This window comes from Homalodisca vitripennis, chromosome 2 (genome assembly GCF_021130785.1).
Source record: "Homalodisca vitripennis isolate AUS2020 chromosome 2, UT_GWSS_2.1, whole genome shotgun sequence".
Classification (NCBI taxonomy): domain Eukaryota; kingdom Metazoa; phylum Arthropoda; class Insecta; order Hemiptera; family Cicadellidae; genus Homalodisca; species Homalodisca vitripennis.
Window position 1 is genome coordinate 75,632,358 of NC_060208.1, and position 17,485 is coordinate 75,649,842.

At 31.0% G+C, this 17,485-nt stretch overlaps 2 protein-coding genes and 1 long non-coding RNA gene across 4 annotated transcripts in view; 2 read left to right on the plus strand and 1 right to left on the minus strand.

Annotated features, from left to right (window-relative positions):
- The window catches only part of LOC124354201, a 54,340-nt gene extending 37,621 nt beyond the window's left edge, over nt 1–16,719 (minus strand). The window contains exon 1 of the long non-coding RNA XR_006921663.1: nt 16,630–16,719. This is a non-coding gene — a long non-coding RNA (uncharacterized LOC124354201). The remainder of the gene's footprint in view (nt 1–16,629) is intronic.
- The window catches only part of LOC124354199 (calcium-transporting ATPase type 2C member 1-like), a 110,351-nt gene that overhangs the window by 32,023 nt on the left and 60,843 nt on the right, over nt 1–17,485 (plus strand).
- LOC124354200 lies at nt 4,413–12,315 on the plus strand. 2 transcript variants are annotated; one of them, XM_046804482.1, is made up of 3 exons: nt 4,413–5,125; nt 8,577–8,798; nt 12,124–12,315. In XM_046804482.1, the coding sequence occupies exons 2-3, from the start codon at nt 8,634–8,636 to the stop codon at nt 12,247–12,249; spliced, it is 291 nt and encodes a 96-aa protein (XP_046660438.1). In that variant the 5' UTR covers nt 4,413–5,125; nt 8,577–8,633; the 3' UTR covers nt 12,250–12,315. The 2 variants fall into 2 exon arrangements, with proteins under 2 accessions (XP_046660438.1, XP_046660437.1); XM_046804481.1 differs by lacking the exon at nt 8,577–8,798.

The window sequence follows — 17,485 nt, forward strand, 5'->3', positions numbered from 1 at the left end:
GCAAACTCATTTTTTCAGAGTTATTTAAACACTGGAAAGTTATTAAAATTGGTATAGATTATAAAATATAAATTAATACTGAAACTGCAAGATTAGGATAAGAATGAAATAGATCTAACCTCAAAGTTCGTAGAAGTGAAAGTTTTGGAAACATTCAGATATATATATATATATATATATATATATATATATATATATATAAGTAGGAGAAATCTTAAAATTCACAACACAGGGCCTAGATCTTCAGTAGGTTTAAGAGTCTGCTGTAATGAAACAACCTTGAGTTTTACTTCACAAAAACAATGTTGAACTTCAGTCAATTATTGACTCTTGTTTTTGGTCGATGTCGACTTTTAAAGAGACAATTAATACATATATAAACCGTTTTAAGGGTTTCTTGTAGAATGCATACTTTTTGAATGATTAAACAATAAAAGACAAAAAGTTTGAAATTTTTATTAATTGTCCATAAAAATATTGAATAATTAAAAAAATCATTTCGGAAGTGTTCAACATATTTAAAAAATGAGAAATATCTTGTAATTCAATGACTAGAAAACACAGCATAAAAGTGTTTGAAGTTTAACACATTTTTTAACAACTTCACTGTTAAATGAGACATGTACCGAAGTTAGGACACACAGAGTAGTAATAATGTGCATCCACTGCAGGCAGTGTGTTAAACTCTGTTACCTCTGAAGCTATATTATATGTTGTTAACAACTTCACTGTTAAATGAGACATGTAGTACATGAAGTTAGGACACTCGAGTAGTAGTAATGTGCATCCACTGCAGGCAGTGTGTTAAACTCTGTTACCTCTGAAGCTATATTATATGTTGTTAACAACTTCACTGTTAAATGAGACATGTAGTACATGAAGTTAGGACACACAGAGTAGTAGTAATGTGCATCCACTGCAGGCAGTGTGTTAAACTCTGTTACCTCTGAAGATATATTATATGTTGTTAACAACTTCACTGTTAAATGAGACATGTAGTAAATGAAGTTAGGACACTCGAGTAGTAGTAATGTGCATCCACTGCAGGCAGTGTGTTAAACTCTGTTACCTCTGAAGCTATATTATATGTTGTTAACAACTTCACTGTTAAATGAGACATGTAGTACATGAAGTTAGGACACTCGAGTAGTAGTAATGTGCATCCACTGCAGGCAGTGTGTTAAACTCTGTTACCTCTGAAGCTATATTATATGTTGTTAACAACTTCACTGTTAAATGAGACATGTAGTACATGAAGTTAGGACACTCGAGTAGTAGTAATGTGCATCCACTGCAGGCAGTGTGTTAAACTCTGTTACCTCTGAAGCTATATTATATGTTGTTAACAACTTCACTGTTAAATGAGACATGTAGTACATGAAGTTAGGACACTCGAGTAGTAGTAATGTGCATCCACTGCAGGCAGTGTGTTAAACTCTGTTACCTCTGAAGCTATATTATATGTTGTTAACAACTTTACTGTTAAATGAGACATGTGGTACATGAAGTTAGGACATACGAGTAGTAGTAATGTGCATCCACTACAGGCAGTGTGTTAAACTCTGTTACCTCTGAAGCTATATTATATGTTGTTAACAACTTCACTGTTAAATGAGACATGTAGTACATGAAGTTATGACACACGAGTAGTAGTAATGTGCATCCACTGCAGGCAGTGTGTTAAACTATGATACCTCTGAAACTATATTATATGTTGTAAACAACTTCACTGTTAAATGAGACATTTAACCGAAAGTAGGACACACAAAGTACTAATAATGTGCATCCACTGCAGGCATTGTGTTAAACTATAATACCTCTGAAGCTATATTATGTGTTGTTAACAACTTCACTGTTAAATGAGGACATGTGGTACATGAAGTTAGGACACGAGTAGTAGTAATGTGCATCCACTGCAGGCAGTGTGTTAAACTATGATACCTCTGAAGCTATATTATATGTTGTTAACAACTTCACTGTTAAATGAGACATGTAGTACATGAAGTTAGGACACACGAGTAGTAGTAATGTGCATCCACTGCAGGCAGTGTGTTAAACTCTGTTACCTCTGAAGCTATATTATATGTTTGTTAACAACTTCACTGTTAAATGAGACATGTGGTACATGAAGTTATGACACACGGGTAGTAGTAATGTGCATCCACTGCAGGCAGTGTGTTAAACTCTGTTATCTCTGAAGCTATATTATATGTTGTTAACAACTTCACTGTTAAATGAGACATGTAGTACATGAAGTTAGGACACACGAGTAGTAGTAATGTGCATCCACTGCAGGCAGTGTGTTAAACTCTGTTACCTCTGAAGCTATAATAAATGTTGTTAACAACTTCACTGTTAAATGAGACATGTAGTACATGAAGTTAGGACACACAGTAGTAAGTGCACTGCAGGCAGTGTGTTAAACTCTGTTATCTCTGAAGCTATATTATATGTTGTTAACAACTTCATGTTAAATGAGACATGTAGTACATGAAGTTAGGACACACTAGTAACATCCACTCACTGTTACCTCTGAAGCTGATGTTGTAAACAACTTCACGTGTAGTACATGAAGTTAAGTAGTAAGCATCCACTGCAGGCAGTGTGTTAAACTCTGTTACCTCTGAAGATGTTGTAGTTAAATACATGTAGTACATGAAGTTCAGTAATGTGCATCCACTGCAGGCAGTGTGTTACCTCTGAAGCTATGACACTACATGAAGTTCTGAAGCATCCACTATGTTAAAATGTTGTTGTAAACAACTTCACACTGTTAGGACACATGAGTAGTAGTAACATAGACGAACTGATGAGACATGTAGTACAGTAGTAGTAAGCACTAGGGCTGTTAGTACATGAAGTTAGCTATGCATCCACTGCAGGCAGTGTGTTAAACTCTGTTACCTCTGAAGCTATATTATATGTTGTTAACAACTTCACTGTGACATGAGACATTAGGACACACAGAATAATAGTAATGTGAGTCCGCTGCAGCTATTTTTCTACAACTAAAGGTCTTTGTTAGGCGAACACAATGCAGCAACTCAGATGGTTCAATGTATACAAAATGGCAGTCTTATTGTTCCTTATACCAGTGATGATTATCGGGATTTTACTGTAATCACTAATTAAAAGAATAACAATAAAACTATGTTCAACAATCTCATGTTTGTAAAGTTGAACTGTTGTAAATGTTTAAAGAAATATTTTTGAGAGACCAAATTTTTGGATGAATATATTTTTCAAGAGCAATAATTTATGGTTATATTTAATGGAATATAATAAAAAAAATCAATGGTTCATGTCCTTTTTGTTATTTTGAATTTGCCATAATCGTTAATAATTTTATTGTTTTATTTGTTAATTGTTTCAATGAATGATTGCTATTACATTACGATGTGCTACACTTTGACATTGTCTGACTCAATGTTTTACAAAATAAATGTTTGACATAAGAATTAATAAATATTTAATATTGTTACTTTATTTATAGTTAATTTATTCATTCACAACTAAAAATTTTAATATTGTTATTTATATTAGAGTTTATTTATTTGTTAGCGAATCATTTTGATTGGAATTTTGTTATTTTTAAATCAGTATTAATGTTATTGCTACTAATGGTGGGAGACCAGGGAAAGGGAATTGTTTGATGAATGTCTTTATTTATTTAACATTATAATTAATGATGCCAAGGTTTGACAACTGTCAGTGTTTAGCATGTTCATGTCCGACATCATCATACAGCATTTATGTGCATCTTAGTAATAGTGTTTAATTTTTAATATCAGATAATATTAGGTTATACTCGTATTATGTAGCAGTGACAACATTTATTATTGTTCTATTTCTGACTATGTCATATGCCTTACCAGCATAGCTGGATCTTGTAAGATGTAATATGACAATAAAAGTTCATTCATTCATTCGTTATTATGTTAAAAAAGTTTTGTTTATTGTGTATAAAAATATCCAAAACTAATTTATATCTCTGTTTGTAGACATTACAAAATTAAAAAATAACATAAGCAATATTTGTATGAAAATTATAAATAATTAAATCATGAGGACCCAAATGATGTTTCAAAGTAAATTTTCCATACCTCTCTGATAGTATTGAAAGTACGAAATACGGTGTCTAATAAATATAAAAGGAAGAACGTTTGCGCCATATTTGAGTATGATTTATTTAATTTTGTTATGATACATTATAAATGTTAGTTTTCACCCGTTTTTGTCAACCATAATCATATAAATAAACCGTTTCAATTCTCATGTATTATTTTGAAAGTTACTGAACTAAAATTTTTTTAAATAGGAGAAAAATTATCATGTATTGTTAAAATGAAGAAAATGCTAGGTGTTAACTACAATTAAGTGCATTCATTAGAAGTCAAGATATACTAAAATAGCAGAAAGCTTTGTCCCACATCACCTTAAACCTTAAACCAGTTTTTTATAAGTAAAATATATCCCCATCGAGGTTAAGTGGTAGAGACGAGGTTAAGTGGTAGAGAGGACTTTATAGTCCTAACTTCCCCTCTAATAAAGACATTTTTCATTTCATTTTCATTTCATCCAACTGATTTTGTGATATCATATAGTGTTGTTCATAGTTGAGTGCTATAACCATTTCAATGCCATGTCCTGTAGTAGCAGATTTGTATAACAACTTCTAGAGTCAGGGCTGGCTGGCCATTGATAGTGAGAGGATTAGTGGAAAATACATTAATGTCAATAACAATAATAGTAAAAAAATTATGTAAAAATACAAGAGCTCAGATGAATCATACTTTCCAATGAACAATAGATTTTAAACCATACAGACTGAATCAAGATTGAATACATATTTTTGAAGGAAAAAAATACAATATAAATAAACATAGTGCACAAGCAATTTCCATACTGTAACAGAATGTGATATGAGTATTGCCTCCATGAAGCAGTTATGAATAAGTTAGTTCAAGGCCCTGTTATCTCCCAGAAAACAATAGTGTGGCCAGTTTGTCGCTTACTGATAGTGCATTCATTATATGGAGGCTTAACTTGGGCCGTCATGGATGTAACATCGAGAAACCGTAAGAATCGCATCATTCGAGAATATACCATGTTGCAGATTGTCAAAGTAAGTGAATTAAATGTTTGAGTTTATGTATAATTTAAAATATTCATTGTCTAAGTAAAAAATTCCAAATTTAAAAATATCTTATTCGAAATGATTAAATGATGAAGAATATTTTTTTGTTTTAACCGCTGCTGGACTGAGTAACACAAATGATTGTTTTGTTGTTGGTAGGTTCAAGATGCTACTCCCAAGTTCATGTTTGTTCAGTGACAAAAATCTTAAGATTTTCATTCTTCATCTATGACACCTAATTGTTAACTACTACATATGCTTATTCTTCCTATATATTTGGATGATGAACATTGCATAAATATATAAAATGTAATTAATTTAATAGCTTATAAAATATTTTACGTTATAACTAATAATGACCTAGCAAGGCCTTCTTAAATTGGGTAGTTGTCTGTCCGTCTATGCGATAACTCTTGATAGAAAGGTCGAATAAAGACTTGAAACATGGTACATAGGTTCCTTTTGGTCCAAGAAAAGGTGATTGATTTTTGTGTCAAAAGATCAAAATTAAAGGTAATTGAGTCTTGATATCGGATAATAATTAGACCCCCATGAAACAATCCATGTAATTGCTATAGTTTAAATCAGTTATAAAAGTAGTGATGCTGGCCTTGACTGTTAGTAGACTAAGTAATTAAGGATACTTTTATGACAATAGTTCACTGTGTAATACTTGTGTCAGAAAATCAGAAATCAGAAAGACTTTATTTGTTAATCAACCACACATTACAAAATGAATAAAGAGCCACATGGGACGAATCCTGTGCGTGGCTCTGAGTTCCATTAAAAAAAACTGTGCGCTTACTACGTAATATATAAAAAAACAGAAAGAAAGATAAAAAAGAAACACATTACACTAAAGAACTAAATAAATTTAGAAATATATGTACAGTTTACGTTAATAAAAATAAGTGCAAACTAAGACTGCTACAGAATAGTTGTAACTACACTTAATGCATCAACCACCGTATTTGACTAGCACTACAGAAATACTTTTCTTCCTCATGTAGGTTCAAAGATGTTTTTAACCATTTACTTTATGAAAAATATTTACGAAAAAAGTAATCATTAAAAACAATTAATGAATTAAAACATAAAAACAAAGTATGAACTAATAATAAAACCCTCTACTTCAATTAATTTAAAATAGGATAAAAAGTTCAATTTAAAATAAATTCAATTAAAAAATTGAGTGCTTTGCAAAAAATTTAGAACTTTAATATTTCAATACACGCATGGACGAGGGAAGACCAGCTCAGACACAGTGCTTGTGTAGATGGTGTCAGTCAGCAATTTGACATATTCATGTATACTCAGGGCAGATTAGCAGCTCCGCGTAATCAGCCCCCACCTCCACCAGCCAGGCGGTGATCAGTTTTTTGTATAAACTAAGTGAAACCTGTAGATCCCTTACATGGGCAGGTATTGTTCTGTAGAGAAAATTTGCGACATAGAAAGAATTTGTGCAATTAGCAGATGTTACTACTCTGGGGACCTGCATACCAACATGTTGTGCATGTCTGGTGAAATGTTGGTGTGTAACCTCAGTTATCACTGAGTCACGATGCGTGAAGGTGTAGACCAAAACCGATTTTATATACAGCTGCCTTACTGTAAGTATTTTTGTTTCCTGAAAAAGCTGATTTGAGGGGTAGCGTTTCGGCTTTTTAAACCCGGCTTTTATTACTGATTTTTGTAAAATGTAAAGAGGGTAAATTATGTTTTTACGAGCGCCTCCCCAAGCAACTATTCCATACAACAGGATAGATTGCGCATAAGCAAAATATACACGCTTGATTTCATCACAATTTAGTATCCGATTCAGCTGATAAAAAAACATATATTAATTTTCTAAGGTTGTTCTTAATTTTCTTGATGAGAAAAACATTTCTGAATTTTCTGTGTATGAGAAATTACAGTATTTTTGGGATTGAAAACTTGAGATATCCTCAGACAAAATCAAGAACCAAGAAATCCTCAATATTGTCCTTGATCAGGATAAAATGGAATGTAACCTTAACCTTTAAATTATTTAAATTCATATCTAGATAAATAAATGATTTATATTATATGATAAAAAATTATTTATATTAGGTTACATTATAAATAAATTATTGTTGGTAAATAGTTTTTCTATGCAATTTTGTAACTAATAAGTAAATAGGCGTTCAGTCACAGAGTAATTTTATAGACGCCATGGCGGTAATGGCCTGGTTGGCTTGACCTTGACACAGCTGAAGAACAGGAAGTGTTACAGTCTGTCTGTCTGCCTCTCCGTGTCATCAGGATCAGGCCTGCCCCAATAGTCTTAGCCAATTTCTAATTAGATGTGAAGGAGGTGGAAACTCTGTTCCTACTGAAGTCAAAATAAAAACATGAATAATAAACACATACGTAAATTTACTACATTATAGCTTTACGTTTTCACTGAATGTAGCTATAGTTCCTTTCCTTTTTTTTTTTTTTTTACTGAAAACGTAAATTGTTATTTTTAACAACTCCATTGGTAATAGATCTAAATATGTGGTTTCTAATCTTATGACAAAAATTCATTTGGTTCTGAAAGAATTGAAAGTTACTTTGTAAATTTCAAAGCCATATATATGCCAACCAATATAATAGGCTCACCTTCCACTTGTGTAACTCTTGAAAATTCATTCTAATAATGAATCCAAAACAAATGTAGAAAAGTACATTTCATAAGCGAGGGTTTTTGTAGAAACATGTGACAAATAAAAGTAGTACTTTTTGGGGTTGAAATAAATTTATTTTAATCTCATTTGTGATACATGATTTTGTCCTAGATGTACATACACAATTATAAAGAGTTGTATAAATATTCAGAGCTCAAAACCTCGAAATGCCACCATTCTTGTTACTAGAGTTTTATTATGTCATTGTCTTATGAATGTCAATATAAACTGCGTACAACTTGATATTTATACCTATATTTGTCTTCCAGCTTGTTCATGTAAACTGGCTAAAATATTAGAATACTTAAAAATCCAAAGACATTAAAGAAGCTCTTACAATAAAAATTGGAGGAAGTTATGATTAAAAAACCTACTTTAACACGACCTGGGGACACCTTATTACTGAATAGAACTCTAGTTTAAACATTTATTTATACATACTAAATTACCTTTCAGGTAAAAAATATGTAGTTCTTAATAAATGAGCTTTGAAATAAACAAAAGTTATAGATATTTATTTGTTAGGTACTCGTAGTAAGCAACAATATCAGGAACATAGAGACTTGTGCATATAGATCATACTGTCTTTTAAAGTGATGCATCTTGTAGAAATATACAACCAAAAATAATGGAGTAATATGTTTTATTTATTGTACTTATGTTACAAAAGTCAAGAGGAAATGTAGTACAACTAGCTCGTAAGGTACAGTATCTCTAAAGACAACCCTGTGTATCTGGAAAAGTAGCCAGGCCAGAGTCTTGAGGGGATTCTCTGAGGAACTGTATTGGACCGAGACCATTGAATGGTTGGCACAGTTACTGTAGTTCTCTGTAGTGGTGAAAGTGACAGACTACAGACCAGACGGACAGACAGTCAGCTACCACTACTCCAGTTAGCTGGTGTTCCAACACCTCTCCTCCTCCTCTCTTCCACCATGTACAAGATAGATTATTTTGATTGTCTTCTCGTAAGTATAAACGTTTTTGACACTCAAAACAACTTACTGAGTTTTGAATATTATTTCTATTTCTTTTCTAATAAAGAAGTCTAGTTATTTGTCACATTGACACTTTTTAGATTTTTAAATTTTTCTTTTAATCTTTTTATCAGTTATACATAGGAAGGGACTTTACTGTTTTGAATTTACCTAAAGAAAAAAAGAACAATTCTTTAACAAATTGTTTATTATATTCAAGATCTGCTTTCCTTTATAAGCAATTTTTAAGGGTGTTGTCAGAAAGTAAGAATACATCATTGAAGTAATATGTACCATAAATTATTTATTCTTTACACCTTCTTTGAATTGAAATATTATAGCTCAATTATTTCAGTTAGTTGGGTAATTTTATCCGTCTTAAATTCAAACCCCTTTCAAATCTAGTACATTCCTATGAATCTTAAAGTTATAAAAGAATGTTCAATTGTTATTATCATAATATATAATCAACGATACTTATCAATGTATTTCTTTTTGCCTTATAATATTTTTATATTAAATTTGAACGAGGTGAAATTTGTTGTATATAATTTGTACATTTTAATTGTAAAAGCACTAGTATGCTAAACCAACTTATATTAGATACAGAATATCTAAAATTGACGCAATTTGTTGTATATGAATATGCAACCTATGAATAAAGATTATTTTCTTTTACTTTCATATATACATTATTATATTGTAGTGTTAACAAGTATTTAAATTCTAAAAATAATATTAATTTATATTAGGTTTTGTTAAAATTTACAAAATATTAAAAACTTTAAAGTACAGAATTTAGTAGAAAACAAACAAACAAATGCCATTTTCTCACATTTAAAAATAAGGGAAATTTACTATCTAACCTGGTGACCAAGGAACATGTGGTAAATATTTATTTTTCAATCATTGGTTGAACTACTTTGATTTATTAATGATAATAATATCACCACAATGCTCTAGAAGATTTATAATGATGTATAATCTTTAATAATAATCTTATTTTAATGACAAACAGATTGAGTTAATCAGAAATAAAGATTCATAATTAAGTTCTGTTAAGATATGTGTTCTGCAGAGCAATTTAAAGTTTTAATTGTGGTGAATTTATATATTTTCAAGACACTTATGTAGATAAAAACAACTTAAATTAGTTTTTCATCCGAGTAAATACACATAGAAAAAAGTAAATTGATTTCACAAGACACAGATTATCACACAAACTGCCAAAGCACACAAAGTGTATGGTATAATCTTTTTCAATAAATTATCACTACACCTACAAGTATGTGTAGGACTAGAATGTACAAATGGCTGCTTAAATCTTTATACTATTAAAGAATTATTTGGCTGTGAGAGTACTGTTGATTTTAATAAGCGGTAATAGAGCTTTTAATACTTTTATATATTTTTAAATTTTAAATTTATGGACAAAACCTATTTTATTGTGTGTGATTATGTGTTAATAAAGATTCTTTGACTTTTAATAATATAACAAGAAAAATATAAAAATGGATAACGTTTTTTCCAATCTCAGAAATAGATCGGAACAAAACTTTTAGTGTTTGTTGTACTAACATTCGTCCAGTGATTGGAGAATATGGGCTACACAGATTGTATAAACATTATAAAATGTACATTATGGATTAAGCAACAAAAATATCACAAATGTTCGTTAATTTAAAACTCTTAATTAAAAATTTAAAGTAGTTTTTATATTCAGTACTTCTTCAATGTGAAAATAAAATTTAAGCCAATGTGTCTGGTTGAAAAATGGTTTTTAAAAGAAATTGATTTTATTTGTTTGTTTGAATCTAGAAGTATGATGAACACTTGAACTGCTTTTTAATAGTAGTTTGTTTACCAGTGGTCTGCATTGTTATTATTGCAAAATCCCATGATGTACACATTTGTTAGTTTTGGAGTATAGAGATCATAATCAGAGGAGAAATGCAAAGGTCGTAAAAAATTCTGTAATACAATTTATTTAAAAGGTTCTTACTTTATCATTTACTTTATTTAAATTTACCTAAAACTTTATCATTTTTGTGTTCTTAATTTTTGTAAATTAACAAATTTAATAACTGTCCAAAGAAACTTGAGTGTTTGTAAATGTGCACCGATCAAAACTATTGTATTAATCACATGTGTTTGATCTGAGTAAAAATACATAGACATGTTCTTGAAAAATAAAATAAACTCATTAATTATCATGATGGAGCTTATAAGAATTTTGTTTCCATTGTAGGGTAACTAAAGAAATATGATTGTTTCAAGAAGGAAAAGGTTCTATCGAGTATAGTTTGTGTAATATATTGTCGACACATTGAGAGTTATTTCAAACATATATTGATATGTACAATCAGAGTAAAATATATAAAAAATTACAATTTTTTTACAGCAACACAACAAACACATTTTGTAATACAATTACTAAAAACTAAAATTAATAATAAAATATTTTGTTAGAGTTTATTACAGCGTAAAATGAGATGGGAGTGGCAGCTGAATGCGTTAATATTTAAAGACACTACAGTAGTCGATATTGATTTTTCCTGTTGGAGAGGATATTTTGTCAGTTGAAGTTGATTTCTTAGTCACCCTCTGTTAACTAATGGATGAGTCATTTCTATTCATTCCCCTTATCATTGGCTTAATTAATCATACTGTGCCTTGTTATGTATAAAAAGGCCACATGGGTTTAAGCTGGAAACATAGTCTCCAAAACTGTTATGTAAATAAAATAATTTTAATTCCCACTAGATTCTCTACTAGATTCTTCACTATTATGTGTGTTGGCATCCATTAGGATAGAAAGCTTCTCTTCCTAAAGTGAGGCTTGAAGTTGGGAAGAAGGGCTTTTCATACTTTGGCCCTTCGCTATTTAATGACCTTCCCTTACAGTTTATAGATATTGTATCTGTTGATAATTTTAAAAGAAAACTGAAAGAGTTATTAAAAACAAGACCAATTTAGATGTATGTTACTGCACTGTGATTGTACTGCTGTGATTTGAAAAAAGTGCATTCGAAAAGTGCAATAATAAAGGCATTCTTATTTATTTATTTACTTAATTAAAATGTGTTTATTGTTATCTTTATGAACAAATGTAACATGTTTATAGAAATGACAATAACCCGTAATTCCGTTTTGGACAAACATTTACCAAACATAATATTGTTTGTTAAACTAAATATTTGTTGTAAAAATATTTGCCATTTAGATGTTTGTCAAACAAATTATAGTGTTCACCATGAATTCAGTGTTTGTGATGTTGGTGTGCGTCGGCATTGACTTACTTGTACTGTTTTTTCAGCAAATTAAGTTATCAGCCATCAAAGACGTTGTCGTTGTTTTTAAGGACGATACCAAGACCAGAGCAAACTTGGCATGTGGTTGCTTGTTCTCCAACTTTACTGTAATGTCAATGTTGAATTGTTAATAATAATTAATAGGTCCTAAAATTTCAAAATAAAATACGAATTTGAAAAATTTCTTAAACAGACAACTTGTTCCTTCTTGTTTTATCTTTGTTTAACATCTTCATTCAATACATCACTATCTTCCATTCCTTCCTCTTGAGATTGTACTGTACTGTAATAATAGAGACTATCAATTTTTTTTGTTTTGCTGCACTAACATCAGTAACTGTTCTGTAGAAAATGTAGCAAATATTTTTACCTTTTTTACATTTCTCCATTCTTCATTTTATAATTTTTTTTCATGAACTCCGTAGTAAACTATGCTGTTTATATTATTTAATAATTAAAACAAAGGTTTATTTATCTGTGCGATAATTGTTTTTATTCATACTCACTACTGAAGTATATACGATAGAATGTCACTAGAAACATAAACATCTCGTCAAGAAACAGATTGCAATGGCTGTGACACAAAGAGCTCCATCATTGAACTCAACAAAAGTTTGCTCATAGGGTGGTGGTGGCTACTCACAAGAATGTTTGCCCACACTTGCCGAACACGAAACATTCACCGTTGAACGTCGAAACATTCACTGACAGTGTTAGACGAATAATGTTTTTTCATGTGGACGCTCCTTAATACTCGGTGTAGCTTTTAAGAAATTCATAATAAGTATTCAGTTTGTTTTCCAAATATTGACTTTAATTTACTTGTAGAAGAAACAAAATACTATTATAATGTGTCATTTATGACGTAAATAAAGAAACCATATAATACTTAAAATGCTTAAGTATTATTTTACACATAACTGACAGCATCAATGAAAACAAACAAAATTGTAAGAGAGAAAGTAAGAATGATAAGGACAACAACTCTTTTAATTTTCCTGAACTCCATAAACGGTATAAGAGGATGGATTATCATGGTGAACCTGTGCAGCCCCTGCAGCTCTGGTGGCAGCACGAAAAAATATGTTGGTGGATTCAATATTATACTGTTTTAGATACATCTAATTTCAATGACGTATTAGCTTGATATTTGGTCACTTTTGTAGGTTGAAACCCACTTAGAGTAGACTCTGTAAAACCATCTGACATAGGGTTCTATCTTTTGAACAGGTTTATAATGTCCCTCATCTATAACAGGCAAGGTAATGTTTAAAAACTATTTAGAAGCAACTTAGGAATCAATATTAGAATAGCTTAATAATAAGCTAGAAGAAAAAATGTGGTACTGTTCCATATATAGTTAGGCTAATACACTACTTAATTTTAAAGGCATATTTTAACACGTTTTGGTAAACCCTGTAAATACGGTTAAAGATAACTAACTTTTGTTTGCGCTAAAACACTCAATGTAAATAAACCTTTAATTGATATATCACACAATCCATGTTTACATTTGAAAATTTCCCAAAAAGCACCCCTACACCTTCCCCCAAATTGGACCATTTTGGAGCATTTTACAAAGGTAAAAACAATTTCATGGATTCTGTGAGGTTGAATTAGGGAGAAATAAATACCCAACAACCACACACAGACTTGAGAGATGTTTTTGAGCCATTACCTTCTCATTACTCTCTCATCTCAGTCTTCAGTTGATTGTATATGGTCAAATGCTAAGGAATGGATATTGATGGTTCAGGTGTTACATGCAGAGGGTCGGACCACTTTGCTCAATTGTGTAGCCTTCAGTGTTTACAAAAAGAATCATCTCACATCTTTTGTAATGAAGAGGCACTTCAAAAAAATTAATTCCAAATTAGTGCAAGAAGTATGGTTGGAATTGTATAATACTACAAACACATCCGATGCTTACAAGTGTTTTTCATAATACAATAAGTATGGTAATTGAACATGTCTGTCCATTTATAAAAATGACTTAGAGACAGAAAAAGTAATAGGATATCTAAAATTGAAACAGTTTGATCTAACTAATGTCCGCGGGAACATTAGCAAAGAGGTAGATTAAAAAAAAGAACTATGACCTAAAACTAAAATCTTTGAGGTGCTAGTTAGCTGCCAATCAAATTGCTTTCTCTGACAATAACTCAAAAGCTGTGTAGTCAGTAACAAACCCTGAGAGAAAACATAAAACTCATAAGGACCCTAAAGAACTGCTTGAACCAATGGGAGAGGATTTCATTGATCCCGATTAATGGCTAAATTGGCTAAAAATACTCTTGCTGCAAATCCCAAACCAAATATTATGTCAGTTACCCTAAACCAAGTGATTCCAATTCTTTTAGACCATCTCACAGTCAATGAAGTAAAGAGAGTGATCTACTCTTAAAAAAATAAAACTTCAGCAGGAATTGATGAAATATCATTTAAGCTCATTAATTTGTCCTGTAATGAACTTGCTTACTCACTAATCCTGATCATTAATATGTCATTTAGAGAAAGAAAGTTTCCAGCGCAGCTAAAACTAGCCAAATTCACACCTCTACATAAGCAAGGTAGTGGTAGAGAGGTAGTTAACTACCACTCAGTATCGTTGATATCAACCTCCTCGAAAGTAATTTAGAAGGTGGTTTTATCCAGACTCATAAACCACGTTTTTAAGCATGATCCACTTACTAAGTATTAGCATGGATTCATAATAGAGACTTAATACAACCACAGCTCTGATAGACCTTGTAGAGTTTGTAATTAATCAACGGGAGGATGGCAACCCAACAACCTTACTGCTAGATTTTAGCAAGATTGTCTTGACCATGCGCAGCTGTTGAACAAATTAGGTTGGTATATGCGACATGCCAGCTAGATGGTTTGAGAGTTATCTGTCAAACATGCAACAGCTAATTGAACTAACATACATAGTTCCCAGAGTACTAAACCACAACTTCTGATTAACATTTAGATATCTAGTTTTGTTATCACATTTCCTTGTGTGGTTTTTACAGATACCATAAAAAACTTGTAAGTAGGCCACCAAATAACAGTCTATCTATTGTAAACCAATTTTTTGTGGCATAAACTTACAATACGTGTGGAATATGTTAACAAACATAATTATTAACTAAATTATAAATATTATAAAGACATTTTTACTAAACATCTTTGCATAACAAATCTAACTTTTTCAATAACGCTGAATGCATCATATTTCTATTTACGTAAATATTTATATATACTAGCAGCTATATTAACATCTTTTGCACGATTTTTCTAGAAGACAACCAAATTTGAAATGCTTCAACTACAGTAGGCCTACCTTCTTTTACGAGTATATGGAAATAACACTGAATTACAAGTACACTGTACTATGTGTGGAAATAGCACCACCATACACTATATGCTTTAGAAAGATTTGCCTACCTTCTTTTACGAGTATATGGAAATAACACTGAATTACAAGTACACTATACTATGTGTGGAATAGCACCACCATACACTATATGCTTTAGAAAGATTTGCCTACCTTCTTTTACGAGTATATGGAAATAACACTGAATTACAAGTACACTATACTATGTGTGGAAATAGCACCACCATACACTATATGCTTTAGAAAGATTTGCCTGCCTTCTTTTACGAGTATATGGAAATAACACTGAATTACAAGTACACTATACTATGTGTGGAAATAGCACCACCATACACTATATGCTTTAGAAAGATTTGCCTACCTTCTTTTACGAGTATATGGAAATAACACTGAATTACAAGTACACTATACTATGTGTGGAAATAGCACCACCATACACTATATGCTTTAGAAAGATTTGCCTACCTTCTTTTACGAGTATATGGAAATAACACTGAATTACAAGTACACTATACTATGTGTGGAAATAGCACCACCATACACTATATGCTTTAGAAAGATTTGCCTACCTTCTTTTACGAGTATATGGAAATAACACTGAATTACAAGTACACTATACTATGTGTGGAAATAGCACCACCATACACTATATGCTTTAGAAAGATTTGCCTACCTTCTTTTACGAGTATATGGAAATAACACTGAATTACAAGTACACTATACTATGTGTGGAAATAACACCACCATACACTATATGCTTTAGAAAGATTTGTATGCACCACTTAATGTAAAAGAAATTGGTGGTAGTTTTTCTTTAGTAACTGTTCTTTTTAAAATTCTGTATAAAGTTTACCGTAGCAGTTTGGTAATAAAGTGAATAGTAAAGTAAAGAATTTTACCAAAGTTGTTCATAGTGGAGTTTAGATAACTTAGAATATGTTAATTTTTGTGCAAGTAAAAATAGCAATTTAAAATAAACTGTGTATTTGTGAAATATAGCAAGCAGTATGATAAAAATAATATATTAATTCATAAAAACTAATCTGTTATTGCAATTTTTCATGTCTTTAAAAGTTTACATATTGTATAAAAAGTTAAGATTATCATGAAAGACATAAACTAAACTCACTTTCCATGTGGAGATTACTTGCTAGGTAGGCTTATAGGGAAGATTAGGTGGTTAGAATGTCATTTCCTGAAGCCTCTCCCCTCCTCTCTAGCACAGTTCTCTCTCTAGCTATCTTATCTGCTATCAGTTTATCAATTTCATGAAGAGATCTGACTAGATCAGCTGTATAGTATTTTCACTATTCACTATTGACCAGATCACGTTGGTCATGTAACTATACTGAGGTGTGTAGCCTAGTTTGCCAGATAGATGTGAAATTTTTTGAAGGAAATGGCTTGTTCAAGTACAGAGAAAGAGTCGGCACACACTGAGGTATGTTTTTTATGTTAAATGACATAAAATATATATGTGTTTATAACAATGTTGAAATAAAAAAATAGAGATGCTGAAACTCGTAAATTCAATGTTCTCTTTAATTGGTGGTTTTATAAAAGTGATTATAAATAATTCAATTTAACTTTTTTACTATGTTTGTACAGCTTCTATTATAATAACATAGCCAGGCGTCCATTTTTGCAAGGTTTTGTATTGTTTTAACATTGTCATGTATAACATTTCAACAGAACAATTTTGTGTCAAATTTCTCACAGTGTTATGAAATTTGATATTTAAATACTTGATATTATCTGTTTAACTCTTAAAGTGCCGTGCCTCATGTATAGTGTGAGGTTCATCTGTGAGAGATCCAAGGGGTTACAGAATGATAATCTTTAATTAAACATCAACAGAGGTTATATGTGTTATTTTGATGAAATTTATAGTTGGTTGTTTAGTAGCTAGAGTCCATAAAGGTGTAGTCACAGCAAAACTATTAGGTCTCTCAATTCAGTCATAAAACTAAAAATTGGTTGTCAAC